The 22,286-nt window shown below is 41.7% G+C and overlaps 1 protein-coding gene across 1 annotated transcript in view; it reads left to right on the top strand.

The window, feature by feature from the left end:
* The window catches only part of Rhoj (ras homolog family member J), an 85,754-nt gene extending 72,027 nt beyond the window's left edge, over positions 1 to 13,727 (top strand). Inside the window, exon 5 of the mRNA XM_047539555.1 lies at positions 8,250 to 13,727. Within this exon, the coding sequence (XP_047395511.1) occupies positions 8,250 to 8,396 (147 nt within the window). The 3' untranslated portion in view covers positions 8,397 to 13,727. The remainder of the gene's footprint in view (positions 1 to 8,249) is intronic.
* The last annotated feature ends 8,559 nt before the right edge of the window (positions 13,728 to 22,286 follow it).

Below are 22,286 nucleotides of genomic sequence, written 5' to 3' on the forward strand. Positions count from 1 at the left end.
AGCATTTGTGATTTTTCTTGGAAGAGACTTAGATTCAAGTTATATTTATACAATATTTCTCATTATATAATGAATAGCCACTTAGAAAGGCTAGGTTGTGTAACAACAGCATATGGAAAAATAACATACGGCCAAAAAGTAACTAGGTGGGGAATCTAAGCAGTTGCTCAACAGATAATGGCAACTTACTCAGAGCTGAACTATTTTCATAGGCCCTTTCTCAGTCTTAAGAGATTAACATTTATAGTGATTTCATTAGGAGAAATGCTTCAACAAGTGTTTGCCAAACACCAAATCTCTGCCTCTCCATTTTCACCAAGTGTATGCAAAGCAGTCAGTAAAATGGACACAAGAGAAGTATTTTATGCAAGAGAAAGCTTATAAACCACATTTCCACCATTTGAATCCCTTCCTCAATGATTTAGTTTCAAATTCATCAACACAAGTAGGAGGCTTTAAATTTTTGTTTTACTTTTTAAGTAACTAACGCTGTTAAACGCATGGCCCTCAGCAGCTGACTGCCCTCTTAGTGGAGAATCTTAATAACTGAGTTGTGCATTGACAAAAATGTACACTTTTCTCATATTAAAACTTGTTTATAGGCACCAAAAATAAATGTGATACACTTAGCTAGAAGTGAATTAAAGAAAATTGTTTTTATGATGCAAAACCTGAGAATGTCTCCCAACTTGAAGTCTCCCTCTTCTGCCCAGTCACATCAATGTCACCAGGATCAGTCACTCAATTTTTAGAATGCTGAACATTTTACAAACTCTACCTCACTGCATACTCAGTATAACCCTCGTTAGTGGATAGTGTTCCTCTCGCCTTACAGGTGAGGAAAGACAGTCTTGGGGAGACAAGCATGTTTGATTCAAGCCATTAATCCTAATGAAACCAGAGAACCTAATCCAGCTCTGTGGACATCTCTACCTGTACCCCTGACCCTGTGTAAACTGTTCTCCAACTCTTGCTGCATATCCCCAGTGGGCAAGGGAAAGGGTTCCTGTTGGAGAGATGGGCTGGTGTAAATTAATCGCTAAGAAATTTATTTAATAGAAAAAGCACAGGAGACAATTATCTTTTGAATCAGGGGGCGTGACGGGCTGAGCCATGCTAAAAGGACTGACTGTAACAAAATGGAGGAGCCCACGCTCTCTTTATTTGTAGTGATACAGGCCAAAGGGGGACCTGGAGGAACTTCTTCAGTGAGAAACAGGATGGGGCAAAATTAAGCAAGCCATTTTGCTTTAGCAGGTTATTGGCACATCTAGGGCCTGCAGATTCCGGCGGTGAACCAATCTGCTCAGAAACCACATACTCCAGGCAATCTGGAACAATATTTCATGACTGTCAGTTCCTGAGAGCCAGATTCCCATGTCTGATGGCTCAACCAAGCGTGGTTTTATTTGCAGGCCATGGATGGTGCTCTGCATCCAACCATTTACTTTTCCTCTGGGAAAATAAGTATGTATCTATAGGTTCTTCTACCTTCTCTCCCAACGTTCTGCTTCAAATGTTCTCATTAACACATATGAATACATGGCTCCATAAAAAACTGTGACTGGTAGCAGGAGGTCCCGGGTGGCTCAGCACCAGCTCCCTGAAGGAGCTTGGTCTCCTGGCTCCCTGCCTCTAAGTCTGTCTTCCACCTTCAGCCTGTCAGCTTCCTAGCCCCACTTCTCACTTGTGGAGTTGTTTCTTCCCTCTGAAAAGAAGCCACTCCAAAACCTCCCATCTCATTTCAGACTTATTTTAGGAACAATGGCTGAGTTCACCACTGTATTGCCTTCTGCCAGTTTCTCCTAGCAACTGCTCTCAGATACAGAGAGAATCATGTTTAGCTTACAAAACCCAATTTAGGAGAAAAACCAAGCGAGGTTTTAACTTGTTTCATCACAATTCATGTAATTATAGAGATGCTCTAAGTTTCTCTCCTCTTTGATTTTTGTCAAGTAGTTTATGATAACAGCCGGCATTTATGCAGTGTTTATAATGCACTGGGCTGCGTGCCAAGCCCTTCGCATGCTTCATCTTAATTAATCCTCACGGCCACCCCCCAGGAGTTGTCTGTTATTATCTCCACTTGCCTAGAGGAAACTGAGGCCCAGAGAAGTGAGGCGCACAGCTAGGATGCAAAGCAGTGCTTTAACCACGGTGCCTCCTTCCTACATCTGAACAGAAGCCCTTAGTGAGGGGTTCTGTTTTCGTGTGGGGAAGACCCATATTTGACTGTGCATACTCTCCTCAGTACTTAAAGTGCTTTGTGAATTCAGAGTTCTCATACCTGAGTCCTTTCGTTCAGTATTTTTCATCTCTTTTTTTGTTCTCAAAGGGCATTTTATTTTTAAAGGATGTTTTAGTCAGCTTTTTTGCTGCTGCGACTAAAAGATCTGACCAGGACAATTTTAAAGAAGGAAAAGTTTATTTGAGGGCTCACAGTTTCAGAGGTCTTGCCTCAGGGCTCCAGGTGAGGCTGAACATCATGGTGGAAGAGTGTGGCAGAGGGAAGCAGCTCCGCATCATCAGGAAGCAGAGAGAGTCTCCACTCCCCAGATACAAATATATATATATATATATATATATATATATATATATATATATATATACCCATAGCCACGCCCCCAATGAACCACTCCCTCCAGCCACACCCCACCTGCCTCCAGTTACCACTCAGTTAATCCCATGCAGGATCAATTCACTGATTAGGTTAAGACTCTCACAAACCCAATCATTTCTCCTCTGAACCTTCTTGCACTGTCTCACACATGAGTTTTTGGGGAACACCTCACATCCAAACCATAACAAAGGATATTCTCGTAACATCCATATTTACCATTCTTCAACCTCCAAAGCCAACCACAGTCACATAAATATTTTGCATCAATTTATCATAAACATTCCTTGCTACCCTTTAATTTGTTCTATCCTTCCTCGTCCTTCAATTATTGTGTTTCTTAATCCTCAGCTGACACATTCATAAGTGTCCATAAAACTACCAGATTTTTTTCCAGAATAATTGATTAAACACCTACTATGTGCAAGGTGTTATGTTGCATGTTACACATTAGTTCTAAGATTATGGTACTCTGTGTGTTCTCTATCTCAATTCCATCCCATACAACCTAAGCATGATTTTCTAAATCCAGACTCCCTGAGGTATTTCTTTTTTTGGGGGGGGGAATGTGGGGGTGGGTCACGGGAGGGGAGGTAACAGTGGATTGAACTCGGGGGCACTCAACCACTGAGCCACATCCCCAGCCCTTTTTGTATTTTATTTAGAGACAGGGTCTCACTGAGTTGCTTAGCACCTCGCTTTTGCTGAGGCTGGCTTTGAACTCATGATCCTCCTGCCTCAGTCTCCCATATTTCTTGATACCACACGTTCCTATTTTTCTTTTTGCTCTTTGGCCTCTTTTCGCCCTCTCCTGACATCTTCTTCCCCTGGTAACTTTTGTTCTTATTGTCACTCTAACTTCACACCTATTCCCTGTTGCCTTTTTGATATGCACAGGTGGAATTTAAAGCAGAAAAACAAATGCTATAATCAGTGTTAGGTCTTTGAAGGTACCACTGGCATCCGGGTTACAGAGGCCCATAGGCTGGAAGAGGAGGAGACAGGCAGGCAAACACACACAGGCTGAATGAGCGAGCAAACCATGAGTGCAAATTCTAAAGCAGCAGAGAGCAGGGGGTGACTGACATTCAGGGAAGGAGGAGTCAGAGTTTTCTAGAAGTGGTTGACATCTCAGTCAGGTTTCATGAAGGATGAGGATGAGTTTCTGCAGTAGACAAAGTTAGGGGACAGGAGACAAAATTCCAGACCAGGACCTTCAAAGGCATCCTTTAAAGCAGAAGAGAGTAAAGTAGCAACCAATGGGCCAAATTTCACCCACAAATCTCTTGATCAGCCCCACAGGTATTTTTAATGCAATACAGTGGCCAAAAATTAACACTGTGGAAACTTTGCACAAATATACGTTGTTCTGGCTTCTAAAAAAAAAAAAAAAAAAAAAAAAAAATCCCGAAGGCCTGGCAACACTAGGGCCAGTGTTTCCTCATCAACTGAAACTTTTAAACAGACAAGTATGTACCCTTCAATTTACCACAATCCCCAGAGATGAGTGGTCAAGACTCTGGCTCAGAAAACAGACAAATGCTAATCTCTGCCCTGTCTTAGTTGTGTGGACATAAACTGCACTTACTTTATCTACTTTTTTTTTTCTTTTTTGGTACTGAGGACGTATTCCAGAAGCACTTTACCACTGAGCCACATTCCCAGCCCTTTTTATTTTTATTTTTTTGTTTTGAGATAGGGTCCCACTAAGTTGCTTAGGACCTCACTAAGTTGCTGAAGCTAGCCTCAAACTTGCGATCCTCTTGCCTCAGCCTCCTGAGTCACACTGGAATTACAGGCGTCCGTCACCATGCCAGAGAATTATCTATTCTCGAGCTGGCAATCTCTGCTTTATACTCTTGAAGCAATCAGCATCAAATTCATCCAACCCAGAAATGCTTTTCCTCTTTCATCAATCTGGTTATGATACTGATGGATCGAGATGACATTTCTTCACAAGGGATTCTGTTCTTGTTCCTTCCTTTGGCCAGTTTCCCTCTCTGTGTACCTCTTCTCTTCCTTTATGAGAAACGCCCTACTTTTCAGTCCCTTTTCCTATCACCCTTACTAAGTTCACAACACTTTCCCATTGGTTCAGGAGACAGACAAATATTAATCCCTGTCCTTTCTTAGTTGTATGAACATAAGCTGGTACTTCACCTCTCTGGACATCAGTTCTCAGGTTGTACAATGAGGGTGGTGATAGACTCGCCTTGTAAAGTCCATGTGGTGGTGAAATGCCCTCATGTTCTCCAAGCTCTAGGTCAGCAGGCTACAGTTGTTGAATCAGTGCTTCCCTTCAGACAGCTGGGAAGGCCTCTCTGCTTTTATTTCTTCCAGTTACTTTCAATCTCATTCCCCACAGCCCCTACCACATTCCCCACAGCCACCAGGACGATCCAGCAGAATGAATAGTTTTCACTTGACTGGTCATCAATCCCTGGGCTTGTTGTTGTTGTTTGTTTTAATTCCTTCTCGTCAGACTCCTGTATCTTTGTTTCCTAGCTTTTGAAACAATAAGCTTTAGCCATTATAAAATTATCAGAAAAGGGTTCTCTCTGTCGAAATCCTCAATCTCCATTTTTTCCTTGAAAACATGTCAGTTTGCTAAAGCAGGCTCCAGATTGTTAACATGTGGATCTAAACAAAATCCTGAGCACTTACAGATGGATTCTACATATTTGACGGAGTAAGTCATTTTGCACCAAGAAGCAGATGAAATCACTGCTATAAGAAAAACTATATTTCCCTGAGACAGTTTTCCATTTCACACCTTTGAGGACATCAATGATTTTATTTTTCCCCCACAGTCCCTCTAACGGGCTCTGCCTGTTCCCTGAACCAGGATGAATTCTTCTCTCTGACCCTCAGAGCCCTTGAAACATGATAACAGTACTTACCTCATAACCGAGTTCTGTTTCTCACACATACTTCCCAAATCACACCCAAAATCTCTTGGCTACTTTTCCTGGAACTATCAGTTCAGTATGATGTTATGTTAACCTTGTTACACAACAAGGCCTTTATCTACTCTTTCATATCTTCAGTAATGTTGGAATTGGGAGAGACAAGTTTGGGCTCCTCCTGCATCATCAAAGGCAAACTCTGACAAGCCATCCACAGCACTATGCGGATGGGGACAGAGTGCCCCACCCATCTTGCAGGACCCCCGGCCTAAACATAGCTCAGCCCAGCTCTCCTTGGAATTTCCAGAATCAGTCTGAGGCTTGTGGTCATTTGTGGGGAGGTTCCCCAGATAGAATGTTCCCATGGCACTTTCTAGGTATTTTTTCAGCATGACTGACACGAGCCATCACATCACAAGCAGTTAGTCAGTTGGCACCTTGGTTGACATGAGCCATCACATCACAAGCAGTGATTCAGTTGGCACCTTGGTTGAATTTCCATCTTAACCAATTAACATATCAAGCATGGCCACAATCCCTCCCCAAAAAAGTTGACATTTCATGACATTATTAGGAAATTTTTCTTTGCTCTTTATTCCCCTTTTGTAACCTACTGTTTTCATTTATTTTCTTAAAAAGTTCTTTCCTAATGTAAAGGCCATCAAAAGCCATAAAATAGGCTTTCCATTGATGGTTTCAATATCATGCTTTTGGTATTTTCTTTTGGTTCATGAAATGACTGTTTTTTTTTAAGTACACAATATCTATTGGACATATTAGGAAATAGTCTCTGAACGCAATCAAAATAACATTATTTCATTCTTAGTCTTCATAGCTGTGGCCTTTCAAATAAGCGAGCAGCCTCATTCACTAACTGTCAACTTGAACAGCTTCTTCCAGAGTAGAGCAATAAGCGTCACAGTTACCGTCATGGAACAAGGAAAAGAACACACATCAAGAGATCCAGATTTTAGGTCTAATTCTTTCACTTTCTAGTTGAATCCCCTAAGCAATTCATTTTACCTTCCAGGGGCTATTCCCACTCTTGTCTAAGCTAAACCCCCATTTTTCTTTAGTCCACACACTGCAAACTAGCTAGTTACGCATCTCACATCAGGGTCTGCATGGCACAGAGAAGGTTTTAAAAATCAGTAAATATTAAATAAAAATTTAGGGGCTAGACATGGATCAGTGGTAAAGTGCTGGCCTTGCATGCATGAGGCTCTGGGATTGATCCCTAGCACCAAAATAAAATTAAATTAAAAATTCCAAATTTTCAACTCCTCTTGAAAAATACAAAAATAGACAACCATCTCTGTAAGACTGCCCACCCTGGAGGGGGCATGAACTTTACAGTCAGTCCACCACAGTCCCCACTTCTCCCTATTGCCTCGCACCTACGCTGCTTTCCTCATATATGTATGTATTGGCCCTCATAGACCTATGATTTTGCTGCCCCATTTAGCCATTTATCAGCTATAGTTTCCAAGAGCTCACCATCCAGTCAACCTCTTCTGAATCTACTTTAATTTTTCAAAGGTGTTTGCATAATGTGAAGCAAAAAATAACCCAAGTATTTCTCCAGATGTCCTTAATCTTAAGAGGTCCACATCATGTTGTTGGCTCAATACTGAGCTTGCAAGCAATTTCTACCTCAGGTCTCCTACATTGAGGCTGACTGGTCTTAATGGCCTCTGATTTTCTTAATGAGAACCTATAGTTCTGGCCTGAATGTCTGTGTTTCTCATAGAAATTTTGTGATTACCAAATGACATCATTAAAAAGTTTTGAAGTAAAGCTGGGTGTGGTGGTGCACGCCTGTAATCCCAGCAGCTGGGGAGGTTGAGGCAGGAGGATCACTGAGTTCAAAGCCAACCTCAGCAAAAGCAAGGTGCTAAGCAACTCAGTGAGACCCTGTCTCTAAATAAAATACAAAATAGGGCTGGGGACGTGGCTCAGTGGTCAAGTGCCCCTGAATTCAATTCCCAGTAGCCCCACCAAAAAAAAAGTTTTGAAGTAAAGCCCCAAGCAAGTACAAATTGTACCATTTAAAAATACAGACTGTACCCTGAGAAGGAAGTTGTCTGTCAGTAAATGTATTTTTGATTTTTTAAAAGTATTTATATATCTTTTTAATTTCTTAAAATGTGTTTAAAGTATGTTGAAAGCAAATGATAATACCAATCAGACATCTCCTTCTTGAGAGACAGCTTATCAGAAGTATTTTCATTAAGAATGACCCAGAAATTCTATCACCCACGCCCTAGCTGGGCACTCTGTCCTCCAGGTTGACTCTGCATTACTTCATCCAGGAGATGCCTTTCACTTGAACTTGATTTCCCCACTGCCATACCAACGAGAGGATGTTAAAAACAATAGCATGCAGTCCTGTTGTTCACAACACATATTCAAATCATATCACAGTTTCCAATCCTCTCGATTATATTTTCCTGTGAGGAAAAATGTTTGTAGATCACTTTCTGAGTTATTGTTGACCAAAAATGATCCACAACCACTTATTGCTAATGCAAGACTATAAGAAAAAAAAAAAAATAGAAAAAAAAAATTAGGACGGCAGATGCAAATTGAAATGCAGAAGAGAAAACGTAATCTAGAATCTGTCCGTGGGACCGGCAGGCAGAAGACCTGGCGGGGCAGAGGGGTGACCTGCGGCTCTTTGCTCTTCTTTTCCTCCTGCTCAGGCCTGTCTCTCTTTTGTATTTAAGATCGGAGCACAGTGCTACTTGGAGTGTTCGGCCCTGACTCAGAAGGGTCTCAAAGCGGTTTTTGACGAAGCAATCCTCACCATTTTCCACCCCAAGAAAAAGAAGAGCCGTTGCTCTGAGTGTCACGGCTGCTGCTCAATCATCTGAGGCTGCTGGAGCCTCGCCTCCGCCCCACCCAAGGGTGCACCGGCAGCCAATCTCTGCCACCCGGCTGCAGCCAAAAAGGAGGGCAGGACCAGAAATGAATTCCCTCGCACAAAGGCCGCTCCACCCTGTGAGCTCCCCAGCACAGCCTCAGCCAACTGCCACGTCCCCTGCCGGCCAGAAGCACCCACGCTGCACGAGGAGAACGCGGAGCCGGGATCTCAAACAGCTGCACTGCCCAACCCGTGGGGAAGAGTCAAGGGCCGCCTTGCACTTCACACCTGCCTCGCCCACACGCACAAAGCTGACAGGAGAGGAGGAGCTCAATTCCTGTATCGGTGGCCTTACATCTTTCACAAAACTTGGGAATATGATTCCAACGTGTTCTTCTGAATCTGCTGGTTTACGCGTGTGTGTTATGTTCATTTGCATTCTTTCAAGACATTTCCTTATTTCCTCAATTTACTCAGGCCTTTTCAAATCCATACCAAAGTAGCCTACAGACAAGATGGTTTATGTTCATTTCTGTTTTCAGCATGTTTCCACCAAAGTTATTGAAACCAACATGTACCTCTGAATGCCTGATTATACGAAGACATGAGAAACTTTAAAACTTTTGGAAATTTACAGAGCAATAACTTTTGAAAGAAAACATCATCTGAATTATTGCAGGTCCCCATTTTGGCCAAAAATTCACTCTACAAGGGCTTAAATTGTTAAGTGACCTGCTTTTTTTCCACCTAATATTGCCAGGGCAAACTAAAAATGAACTGAGTGGAGGAAGAAGATGGCAGAACCCATCCTTTAAAATATTAAGCAGAACAGACTTTCCTACTTCCTGTCTCCCCTGTGCATGTCCTTTTCCTCCTTGATTCTACACGTTCTCCTGTGCCCCATTCTTTTTGTTCTTCCCAGTCATAACCTGACCTACAAGAAAGAGCTGCACATTGTCGGTGAAAGAGTGTTTCCAAATCCCCCAGCTCAAGCAAAGTGCCTTGATTTTTCTACTTGCTTCAACTGAAGGTGCTTCTAGCTTGCCCCATGGACACTCCAGTTTCATTTAAGTGACATTTTCCAATTACAGCAGGTATTAAATTACTGCCTCTCTCTCCATATTCCTTGTTCTGAAAGTCGGTTGAGGAACCAAATTTGTGGATACCAAGTTCTGGATCCATTTTCAAAATGATGTACGACAAGGACTTTGGCCTAGGAGAAAGGAAATCTCCCAATAGGGAATGGTGTGCCCTTTCTGTATGACAATTCAAACATCCAGAAATTCCTGTGGCACAGAGCAAGCTACTTCCTCTCTTCTAATTAGAGACTATGATGACTTCTAATTAGTCTTATTTGCTTACACATACCCTGAAATCACCCAGGTAGTCACTTAATTGTTTTTATATTATTGCATAAGCAAAGCCTGTTTTTACAGTATAAAATCATACCAATTTTTTCCAGATTCAAGCTCCCTGGGTTGAAAAAAGCCCATGTTTCTGTCCCTTCGGCTCCTAGAAGAACCACATAGAAAAGAATTTTATGATGGGTCTTTTCTCTTAAGATCTTGCATGATACCTCTTCAGTCTTTTGGTTTTATTGGTTAATTGGTTGGTTAGTTTAAATTTCTGAAATGTGTTTTCATTTCTTCCACATTTCAAGTACTATTCTTCTTCTCTCCCATCTAATTGCTAGCATTTTCTTAAATACTACACACACACACACACACACACACACACACATACACACACACACCACCTAAAAGGAAACAGGAGCTTTGTAAGTCAAAGCTTGACATTTAGAGAGCACAAGAACTTTCAGCCTTTGTAAACGGAGATCAACCATGTATGAACTATAACTGCAGAGGTTATGGGTTCATCCTTTACAAACAATAATGAGCATTTAGCCCTGTAATAAAGGAAGTGTTGTTAGCCAGTTTTGTTACATTATTGTATGGTTACATCTTGCTAAAAGGCCACTCCTTCTCATTGATGTGGATGAAAAATTAAAGGCAGTACGTTGGCTCCACCAAAGAGAATTTTCCAGATGTGTGCACTGAACAGGCACATAGCTTCCCAGGTCATCACCTCCCTAATGGGCCACTGGGATAAAATCCTTGGTAATGGGAAGATCACGCTTGCATAGAGCCAGAACCTGGACAGAGACCGTTGATGTCTGAATGAAACATAGACTCCTAGAGACCTTAGGATTTAATTACCAAATAGAACAAAGCAACTCAAGTGAATTAGCAGCCCACCAAATTAACCATTCATTCCCTCTTTGATGTCAAAACCTAGTTCATTTCACTAAAAAGCGGTTTCTTCTGTAAGATTGAATGAAATGCTCTGAAACCAAAAATATAAAAAGACATAGAAATCTGAAGAAGGATCCTTTAATGGTTCACACTATCTCCCAAAGTCAAGAACCGGCAGTGGATCTCTATGTGAGGGTGGAGTCTTAACTTTGCAGAGCTAGAAAAGGTCTCAGAAACTCTAGTCCAGTCCTTCCTTGCACATATGAGAGACTCTACTGAAATGGCTTAAGAGAGGTGTGTCATGGCAGAGCTGAAACAGATCTTGGTCTTCTTCCCATTCAGTGCCCTTAAGTCCACAGTCCAATTGATTCATTAACATGGATATTAAGTTGGAGTTTCGTAGGTATATCTTTGGAGTTACATCATTTATCCTGCAGACCCTGACACATTTTTTGACCACATAAATATCATATTATTAATAATAATTACAAATTTTATAAAGACATCTGAAAGGTAGTATCCCGTGTGATAGATTTTATACCCTACAAAATGCATTTGACAGTACTTTGTCCAAGCAAGCAAAGAAAATAATAGAAGATGAAATTTTTAAGGTTACTATCCAGACACATTTTGAACCCACAACTTCTTGTAGTTAAGTCACTTTAAATAAGATAATCCATCAAACTACTGAAAAACTAGACATAAGAATTCAATCTATGCTCAACAATGCCTGGAATCCAGGGTATACAGCAACGTAACTACAGCAACATTAAACTAGGAAGCTCCAAGTTGGGAAGTCAAAAAGTAAGTCATATGTACATGGCAAGAAGGCTTTAGTACTGAGACTTTGATGGCAATATGTCTGATTATGATATGCAAAGTAACTTTGGGAAGATGTGTGATCCATCAGAGAAGTGGGTGCGACCACCAATATGGAAATAGTATTAGAATGGCAGCAAAAGAGCAATCACAATTATACTCACAATTTTAGGAGAAAACAAAGCTCAATCCAAAATTTGAATCCAATAAAAAGGTCATTGTTTCGGTTTGCTTTGAGCTGTATCCTTGCAAAGTAGAGCATCTTCAAGAATAAATACATTTACTGTCATGTATAACTAAAAAGAACAATAAAAAAATTTACAAAAAGAATAACTATGTTTGACTCAAAGCAAGCATCCGAAGATTGCATTCATAAAGGCAAGCTCATTCATGAGACCAAAGAGATAGAGGATTCCAAATTGAGGGTTTGCTTTAAAAGCGTATTGACGTCATGCTGGAGATTTTTATCTAACCAGTTATGTGTTCATTTTTAAAACCCACCCTTGTTTAGTTTGCCAGGATTTGAAACATGCATTCTCTCTCAACTGAGAGAACCGGAGGGCACCAGCTGTTCTCAGAGTCATTGAGTAGGCTGCCCAGTATCCAAAAGGAAACTGCACCAAATAGTGTCATTTCCAGGACCATTAGAAACAGAAAGGAAAAAAAAGATCAGGGAAACTGAGTTTCTTAGAAAGGAAGTTAGGCCTTTTGGAAAAAGGTAACAGAGGATGGAGAGGAAGCCCCAAACATACACAGGTAAAACACACACCTGAGAATTCTCCTGGAGAGTGGTCAACTTCTGCCTGGTCTCTAGAGGCAGGGGGACAAAGGGACCATGACTGTGAAGAGCACTCCATGATCATCAGGGCTACTCGGGTCATGATGCTAGGTGATTCCACTCATGATTCGCCACAAATGAGTGAAATCCTGGGCAGTGCTCTTTGGGTCCTGAACAGCAGGGTGGGACTTCAGCCTCTTGCCATCTCTGTTTATACAGAATGGACAATTAAGGAAAACCTAACCAAGAAATATGATTGAACAAATGAAAGTTTCCCTAAGCTCGAACATGACTTAAAAATCTGAAAAGGATGACTTTGGAGTATCTGGAAAGACAGTTACTTGTGTGAATAGCATTTATTCATCCATGGAGGGATATTTCTAAAAGAAAGATTATATTTAATGGGTACAATGCAATCGCATATGATAAAGCAATAATTCATGGTGCTTCGATGGTTAACAAAGACCAGAAAGAAAATCAGAGCACCAAGCTCTGTGTTCAGCATCGCTTCAGCCATCAGGGGCTCTGCCGTGCTCTTTGGGTGGCCCTTTGGGTCAGGGAAGGAAAGAGTCAAAGAGAGTTTGGTTCATCTGTGAAATGGTGGGTGCAAGTTCGCCAACTGTTCTTGGCTTTGAAATTCCACTACAGGAAATTAGAGTAAAAGCTGCAGGATTAATCCTGCTCACAATCTATTTTTCCCCCTTAGGGGATATTATGTCAAGAATCAGGATTGCTTTGGTCTGTGTGTGTTTTAAACGCATCCCACCCTGGAAGTTTTACTTTGTTCTATGAGTTCTGTGGTAGCTCAGAAGCTTTGTGATGCGACAGCTGGAATAATTTTGCTATATTTTTAGCTACGTCCTCCAAGTCTCTCAGTAACACAGTTATCTTAGCTGAATAGGATCTGATCAGTGTTACAGGGGATGTAATGGCTGGGACACCTTGAGGAGAAGGTTCCCATAGTCAGTAACCTTGCTCAGCATGCTTAGCTTCCCTGGGATTCCACACAAGGCAGTCTTCAGTGTGTCAGTTCTTTGAGGGGAAAAAAAGAGACAGAGCTGGGACAGCTTTGTAAATACACTCTACAATGACCTCTACCTAGCATCGTTTAATTTTTTTGTTTGTTTGTTAAGCAGACTCTTTTCTCCTCCAGGAGCAAACAGGCAAGAAAGTTAATGAATTCTACATTCTCATCACCTGGTTAAGTCGTCTTTCACTCTGAGGAAACAGAAATTACTGTTTAAGCATATCTCAGCAGAGTATTTCCCAATTGTAACTGTTCATCTTCTACTCAATGTAATCTCTGCAGTCAAGGGAAGTCCAGCTGGCCACCTCACTGGCCGGTGTTCCTACAGTCTGCTTCTTATGTAATGGCTGATCGACATACCTTTTTCATAATTAACGGAATGTTATTTCATGTACTCTTTAACCTTGCAGTTTATTTTGTGCCATGTCCTGACTTTCAAATCATTAAATAGTCTTTTTCCTACTGTCCCTTGTGAATCATCTGAAGGTGTCTCCATCGATAACTCAAGTAAACGGCCTTTCATAGGTTGCTTGTAGAATGGGAAGTTGTCCGGCCTCTTGCTACTCTTGTGGTTCTGAACCCAGGAGCATCGGCATCACCCTGGAGCCACTTAGGACCATACAATCTCAGGCCCAGTCTAGACCTACTGAGTCAAACTCTGCATTTTAATAAGAACCCCCTCACTGGTGATTTGTGTGCACATTAAAATTGGGGGAGAACTGGTCTATGAGACACTCAAGTTCATTATTAGTCTCTATATCCAAACACAAAGCTGCCTGACGAAGAAGCCATCAACTTAGCCTGTCTCTCAGATACTTCCTTATGGGTATCCCATAGCTTAATATTGAGTCATTTTCATTTCTTGGATGAATGAAAGGGCTGCCAGTAGTCCTTTCTTTTTCTTATCATGTGCTACCCAGCTGCAGTAAAGGAATATGCATATTTTGGAATTGAACAGAAAAGCAGCATCTGGTTTGAAAGATCTGCTAAATCTAAAGTATTTCTGTTCTGTAAGTCTTTGGGGTGTTGATAAGGGAGAAAGAAAAAAAATGTCCTCTAAAATTACTTTTCCTGGACTGGGGTTGTGGCTCACTTGCAGAGCACCTGCCTAGCATGTGTGAGGCACTGGGTTCAAGTCTCATCTCTACATATAAATAAATAAAATAACGGTCCATCAACAACTAAAAATATACATATAAAAAATTTTTTTAATAAAATTACTTTTCCTGAAGAAATAAGATTCATATCACATGAAAGTATAAATTTATAAAATGAAGATAAAACAAATTTCTAAGGCATAAAACATTTGGCAAAGCTTCTGACTTCATTCAAAGCTAGAGACTTCATCTCTAGATGTCAGATAAAGATTGACCACAAACAACGTATCCTCTGGGCAGGGCATAGACCCTTTCTGCAGACCCATTTCTCTGTTGTCTTAAGCACAGATCAGTCTTTATTCCCTCACTCAACATATCTTCACTAAGCATCACTGGGGATCATGCTTTGATCTCGCCTTCTGTACAAAGTCCTTAAAATCACACACACAAATACACACACACACACATATACACACACACACACACACACACACACACACACACATGCACCCACTGAAGCCTATGGCCTTATTCAAATCCCACTGTTGCTGAAGAAGTTCTGAATGCAAATCACACCTCTCTTCAGATAAATCAGCAAGAGTACAAGAGTGACCACTCCCTATGCAAATGACCTAGCTAATTCTCTGGCTAGAATGCCAGCGATTCGATCTCAGAATAAAGACCTGACTGCATTGACAAGGCACCATCACTAAGGGCCTCCCTCCTCTGCAGCAGGTTTCCCTTCACACCACGACAGAGGCCCTTCAGTGCTTGTAATCAGGTGTCCTCCTTCAAGCTCTAAGCAATAGGAACCCCCACTGAATCCTGGGAGGATCCCTCACTGAGAAGCTTTTGAACGAGACACCTTTTACCTCCAGGAGCAGCTTGGCTAGTCAAAGTAGCCAGCATTCTCAGAAGGCTTTGATCAAATTCAAAAACGGGGTCTTAACCAAAGATTATTTCCATTGCTGCAAATGGGTCCCCACTGATGCAAACTGCCAAAAAGCACTTTTTATACCAGGGACTGCATGTCCTTCCACAGCCTGGCAGGACACACGGCACCCCCTTCATCCTTCCTTCTCCAGGCCACAAAGGAGAGTCCATTTTGATGCTCTTCATGAGAAACCAGGAGGGGGAGAAAACTCTCATCAGCCTTGATTTCTCATCAAGAGTCCTTTGACTTGTAATTTTTGAGTTTGATTCGTAGTTCCTTTATTGTGACCGTGAAGTCCTAGTCTGAGCCATCTGAAAGCCTCTCTTCTTTTGAATAGAAAGGTTTCTACTAAATAAAACACATTGGAATAATCAAGCCTGAAAAAGAAAACCCTCCCCCCCCCTCACCAGGGCCTTCTCCTTTCTTCTCCCTCTGCAACTTTAAAGCGTGGAGATTGGTGTGGGTGAATTTATGGTCCTTCCCATCTTCGGCCTTGTCCTGAAGTTGGCTTAAATGGTTTTAATGCTGAAATGCACAGTTTATTTCAATTGGACTTTGTTTCTAAAAAGTTGGACCCAAAAACGGAACAAAATCTTCCTCTTAAAAACACTTCCAATGTATTTTCAAAAGCTAGATGCTTTAATTCCACTCAGTAAAATCTGTGCCCCAAATTATTTTAATTGTAATATACTGAATCCAAGGGGAATTGGAAGAGGGAGGGTCAGAACAGCCTGGAAACTCAGGTCACCTGACTTCGATGACACTCCTCTCCACACAAGAGATGTCAGCTCAGGGACCTTTCCATAAGCAACACAGAAACGCCAAGAAAGCATGATCTGCTCACAATTTCATTCAGAAGGAACTTGAACCTAACATTCCAAGTGCATAATCCTCATGTATACTTCCTCAAGATAACAATGATTCATTAATATTTTTTATTGTATACAAACAGGGTTTATTTTCAGTTAATCACTCTCCTTTCTAAATGATTAAATTGTCTTTGTGACCTGGGGATTTTCACATTTATTCTTCGGTTGTAATCCTATCTTCAACATCACCAAAAGAAAATTACCATTATGATTTTGGTATTGTTAATATTCTTGTTAAAAAAGATGCTTTTTGTCCCCTGGGAAATGTCTGCCCCTGGGGAGGGGGCAGGTTGTTTGTCTTTTTGGCTTGACATGATTTTCCAAAAGTCGCAATGGCTCACAATCAAGGCCAGAGCATATAACTTATCCTGTGTGTCAGGAAGCCGCCTTTTTTTTTTTTAAATTCAATTATTCAGTGCCTGAAAGAAATTGTACAGCTGGAGGAACTTAGGGACAAAAATAAAGCCAACAAGCCTGGGAAAGGTTTACTTTACTTCTGATAATGAGGACCTGGAAAAGAGAATAGAATGATTCCTCTAAATTCCTTCACGACGGAGACAAGTCTGCTTGGCACTCTCAATTACAGCGCTCTGCACCTACCCCCACCCCAGTTCCCTTGTCCCTTCCCTATTTATTGTTCCTGTCTCTAGATACCACCTGCTCAAAGGACTTTGCCACCTCCTTTAGGTCCTCCATGATCCCACGATCTTCCAAGCCTTCCTGACTTCCCTGTTCACAACTCCAAATAATTCCACTCATTAAGCCAAAGGAAGATTTTTTTGTAAAAGAAATGAAGATCCATCTTGCCACTGAGGAACTCGATTCTTATAATCCAGGAGACTGTTTCACGAGTAGAACTTACAACAGAAAATAAAATTGGAAAAGTTTGCTAAAGAATGGTTTAAAAGTTACCTCTTAATAGTTTACTTAATGCTCCACCAAAGAATAGCACCCAAAAGGATAAAGCACACAATATTTTGAAGAGAAATTCTCTTGGATGAAGAAAACAGTCCTCATGGAAAATTTTATGAAATACAACTTCTCTCATCAAGACTACATTATTTGCAATTAGATACATAGTTCATTTGTTATGTCTGAAATGATCTTATTACTTTAAGAATCTAATTAATCTGAAGAGTTAATTGGGCCACCACTGAAGACTTTGGTACTTTCCTAGTGGCTCATTCATTTCCTAACCCATGGTAGAAGGGAAGTGTGAATCACCACTTCAGCAATGGATCTAATCAAGCCAGAAGTAGAATCAGCTATGAAAATTTATATTCTGCATTCAAAAACACTCTCATGGAAAAAAAAAAAAATCCAGGAAGACCCCCCCCCAACACACAGACTCACTCACTCCTTGCCTTTCATTAACTACAAAATAAACATATTTTCAGAATAAGGAGTTGCCGAGAGTTAGTTTACCTAGAGCCACCCTAACAGGCCCTGTGTCCACCACTGCCCGGCCCCAGTTTCCACACTGCCTGGGAAACAAGCACAGGGCCCGTCCTCAGCTTTGCAGGGGACCCTGAGTCTCCCTTTGAGCGTCTGCTTCTTTGCTCACTCAGTGTTTTCTGTTGTAACATTTGATTTGAGCTCAGCAAAACAGAATCTTACTAGAGGTTATACAAGAAACCCAAGAAAAATTCCAATCCCCATAGAACAACCTGACCTTGCCTTGAGCCACCTCCAGGAAAGACTGACAAAATGCTCATCAATGGTGTGAGATCCTCTAACATGGATACATTCCAAGACTTCTCCAAGCAGGAAAGACTTGGAAGAAGCATTCCCCCCAAAAATCATCATGTTCTAGTGGGAAAGTTTTCTTGGTCAGAGAAACCTACCATGTGCTGATTGTTAGCTATGTTATTTGAGCCAGTTACTTGACCTCTCTGGGCTTTTGGTTCATCCTCCATAAAACGGCAATCGTAAAATGTCAATAACAATGCTTACTAGTGTGGTTGACAGAAAATAAAAAAGAATTAGTATAAAGGGTCCTGATTACAGTAGGGGTTCCATAAATGATAATGATATTTATACCTTTATTTCCCAATTCTTTACACAAAATTGTATTGAATAAATATTTGTAGGGCTGGGGTTGTGGCTCAGTGGTAGAGTGCTTGCCTAGCATGTGTGAGGCACTGGGTTCGATTCTCAGCACCACATATAAATAAATAAAATTAAGGTCTATCAATGACTAAAAATGCATTTAAAAAGGTAAATAAATATTTGTAGAAAGAAGATAAAGTTGTAAAAGGGAAGGCAGAGGAAAAAAGGAAGAGGAAAGAGGGCCTTTGAAAAAAATTCGAGTTTAGCACTGGTATATAATCCTGATATATATTTCCCTCTTTTTTTCATTAATAACCTTTCTGATTATGATGCATGTTTACTATAAAAGTTTTTTGAATGCCACAGCCTAGGAGCACCGTGGACCAGCACCACAGAGCCTGCAGATCACAGCGCTCTGGTTGCCACTGTGGCCCTGCCACCTGCTACAGCAATTAGGTCTGCTTTGCCTCCTATGGCCACTTGTCACCACCTGGTGGCTGCTAATTCAGAACCCCATCACCTCTACCAACACCAGGAAGCCAGGTTGCCAGGCAGCTTCCCCAGCACCTGCCCAGACTACAGAGAAGAACCGCCATGAGGCTTCCCTGCGATGCAGTACCCTCGCCAGGGCGATCCTTCTGTTCTACTGAAGGGCGTGTTCTCTGAACCTTTCAGATGAACATGGCCAGCTGCTGAGCTCTCTGGTCTCCTGCAATAAACCCATGCTAGACCCTCCTTCTGTTCCTCAGTGCTCTGCCAGGACAGTTCAGACAGCTCTTCATTAATGCCAGCCGCCATTTCCCCAGGCTCAAAGGAGCCATCCCAGCAGCACACTGGGACCAGATCCTGCACCCTTATTATGGTGAAGGGAAATGCAGAGGGTGCTCCCTAGAGGTAAACTCCTCTCATTCAGTCACATGCTCTGCCACCCTCCTCTCTATCCCATGGTGCACTCTCAAGATCCATGACCAAGTATATCTACCAATTCCTCCTGGTTACACGGGTTACAATTCCTAAAGCTCCTTTGAGCAGGAACTCCTTCCCATGACAGGGCAAGCCTTTCCCCAGCCTGACCATCCTGAGACTTGATGCTAATTATTCATCTGGAACAGCAGTGGCCGTGAGCAATATTTGAGAAGCGCAAGTATCACCACGTAAAACATCCTCCTTAGATGGGGGACCTTGATAGTCTCCAAGGAACAGCAGGTGAGCCCCTTCCACAGGGAAACCTCAACACCTCCACCTAAGTGCCCCATTCCAGATCTCCGTGTACCTTTCCTTCCCTATTAGGACCATGTGATAAGTGCAGGAGATCTTCCAGGGTGGCAGATTCAGTCTCTTTAATAATTGAGCTGCAATAATAAAGAATACAAATAATAAATGCTGGTGAGGTTACAGGAGAAAAGAAACTTATACACTGTTAGTGGGACTGTAAATTAATACTACCACTATGAAAATCAGTATGGAGGTTCCTCAAAAGACTAGGCAAGGAACCACCATATGACCCAGTTATACTGCTCCTTGGTAGTAATCCAAAAATATTGTATTATAGCAATATATACATACACACATTTATAGCTATGCAATGTACTACAGCCAAGGTATGAAAAATAGCCTAGCTGTCCATCAACAGATGAATGAAAGAGAAAATGTGATATATAAACACAAGACTTGTTTAGACCTAAAAAAGAACAAATTATATCATCTGTAGGAAAATGAATGGAATGGAGGAGAATTATGTTAAGCCAATAAGTTTGACTCAGAAAGTCAAGGGTCGTATGCTTTCTCTCACACGTAGAAGCTGGAGAGAAAAGAGGGAATAAAAGGGACCTCATGAAAATAGAAAGGAGACAAGTAGAGTCGAGGAAGGGATTCAGGGGGAGGGGAGCAGCATTTGAGGAGGGCAAGTGTCTTCATGAAAAACACCCTCCTCAGACGGGTCCCTTTCTGGTCTCCAAGCAAGGGAAGTCTGCAATCACTGGCAATTGTGTTGTGCACATGTACACACAGGCCACAGGGAGTCTATTTTGTATAATTAGGATGCATCAATAAATACAAAAATATAAAAAAAAAAAAACCCTAAGGTATAAACCTTAAGAGATTGATAGATCTTACTACATTAAAAACCAACAATTTACATACGGATTACAAAATATGATATACTTATATAAAATGTACATGATGTTTAAAACCAATACACATGTTCTGATTATATGTAGTAAAAATATAAAGATATGCAGATGGAAAAAAAATTGAGCTGCTCTCCCAATCAGATCTTAGGACTAATTTTCAGCACAGTCCACCTTCTTGCTGTATTAGGAGAAAGTTGTTTTTTTTCAAGTTCACCTTTCCCAGCATGCCCTGGGGGCTGTGATTGAATTTAACAAGCTACTAATCCCACATTGACCCCATATCGCCCCAATGTTATCCACAAGATACTAGCAAGTACCTGCCTTCCCATGTGCATCCCCAGTCACCTCGGGAGGCCTTAGTCACTTTGGCACTAAGCATGCACCGTAGCTCTCACAGCCAGCATTACCACCCTTCTGCATTGCCGCTGAACCTCCCAGAAGGAACGCTCTGCTGGATTTGATCATTTGCCCCTTTAGATCCACTCTCCACCCTTCCATAACCCCCTGCCCAGGAGGCCAACATTTAGAGACCAAATCAGGGGTCCCTCACTCCATGCTTTACCATTTGACTCAACAGATGATCAGGGGGTGGAAGGAGAGTGAGGCTGGGTCATTTGTCCCCGACCCCTCCCACACACACACCCCCACACACAGACACTTCCTACCTCCTGTCAGGGTCCCTCTCTGGAGTTCCCTCTGGAGTATGGTAACCACTCCCTCTCGTGTTCCTTCAGCCTAGGGTGGCCATTGCTTCCAGGCCAGACGTGTTTCACCCTGCTTGCTGGTTTCCCTTCCTCTGCCCACACATTTATAAACAGCCTCTTTATCAGACTCCTCCACATCCCACGAGTCTATGCTGTTAGGACCAAGCTGCAGTCATCTTTCCTCAAATTCTAACAAGTTTCGGGAAATCCTAAAGAAGATTCCTAGAGATGGGGCAAAAACATTTGAGTGGGGCCATCCCATGTCATCCCCAATCATCACCCATGGTCCCAGCAGAGACCACAGCACTCAACTCCTTCTTTCTTTCTTTTTTTTTTTTTTTTTTTTTGTTTTGTTTTGTTTTGTTTTTTTGGGGGGTTTTGTTTTTGTTTTTGTTCCAGGTATTAAACTCAACCACTGAGCCACATCCCCGGCCCTTTTTTGTATTTTACTTAGAGACAGGGTCTTGCTGAGTTGCGTAGGGCCTCACTAAGTTGCTGAGGCTGGCTTTGAACTCATGATCCTCCTGCCTCTGCCTCCCGAGCCACTGGGATTACAGGCATGTGCCACCATGCCTGGCTGGACTCCTGTTTATGTAGAGTGACTTCCTTTTCCTACCAACAGGCCTGCTAAGGGTTGGGGTGAATCATGCCCATGCCCTTTGTTCCCAGACTTTCAGCCCCGCATCCCAGTCCTTGACCATCAATCTCAACATGTTTTTTCATGGGGACTCCTTGATTCTTCTTGCCAGAAGACTCATAGCTCCCAGTTGCAGTGTGCCAGGGTTTCACTACCTTTGGGATACCCAGAGTCATCTCTCTGTGTCCCTTACTGACCATGAAATCCCAAGTTAACGCTCCAGAGAAAACCTCATATTTCCTTCTAAGTGTTCTTTGTAACGTTAGAGAAAGCATAGTGAAGACTAAAAAGACTTTTCTGAAAATCTGTATGAATTCAAAAGAGAATGCACTTTATTGGTATTAATATAGATTTTCCTGGCATATTATGAAAAGTGAACAAGGTTAAATTCAACCCCCAGAATGACAGAATGAAAGACATTTGCATAAAATTGGAGTTTAAGAAAAAAGTCACAGAACCTGCTGCTGTAAGATTTTAGAGAGGGCAAGAGCTAGACAATCACAGACTTTTCTCCTCTAAGCCAGCAGTGCAGTTTTACCCCTACAAATGTAAAATTTCTGATTTTAATAAATTACAATTCAAATTTTAAAATATGCTAAGGA

Source organism: Sciurus carolinensis, chromosome 2 (assembly GCF_902686445.1).
Source record: "Sciurus carolinensis chromosome 2, mSciCar1.2, whole genome shotgun sequence".
In the NCBI taxonomy this organism is placed as follows: Eukaryota; Metazoa; Chordata; class Mammalia; order Rodentia; family Sciuridae; genus Sciurus; species Sciurus carolinensis.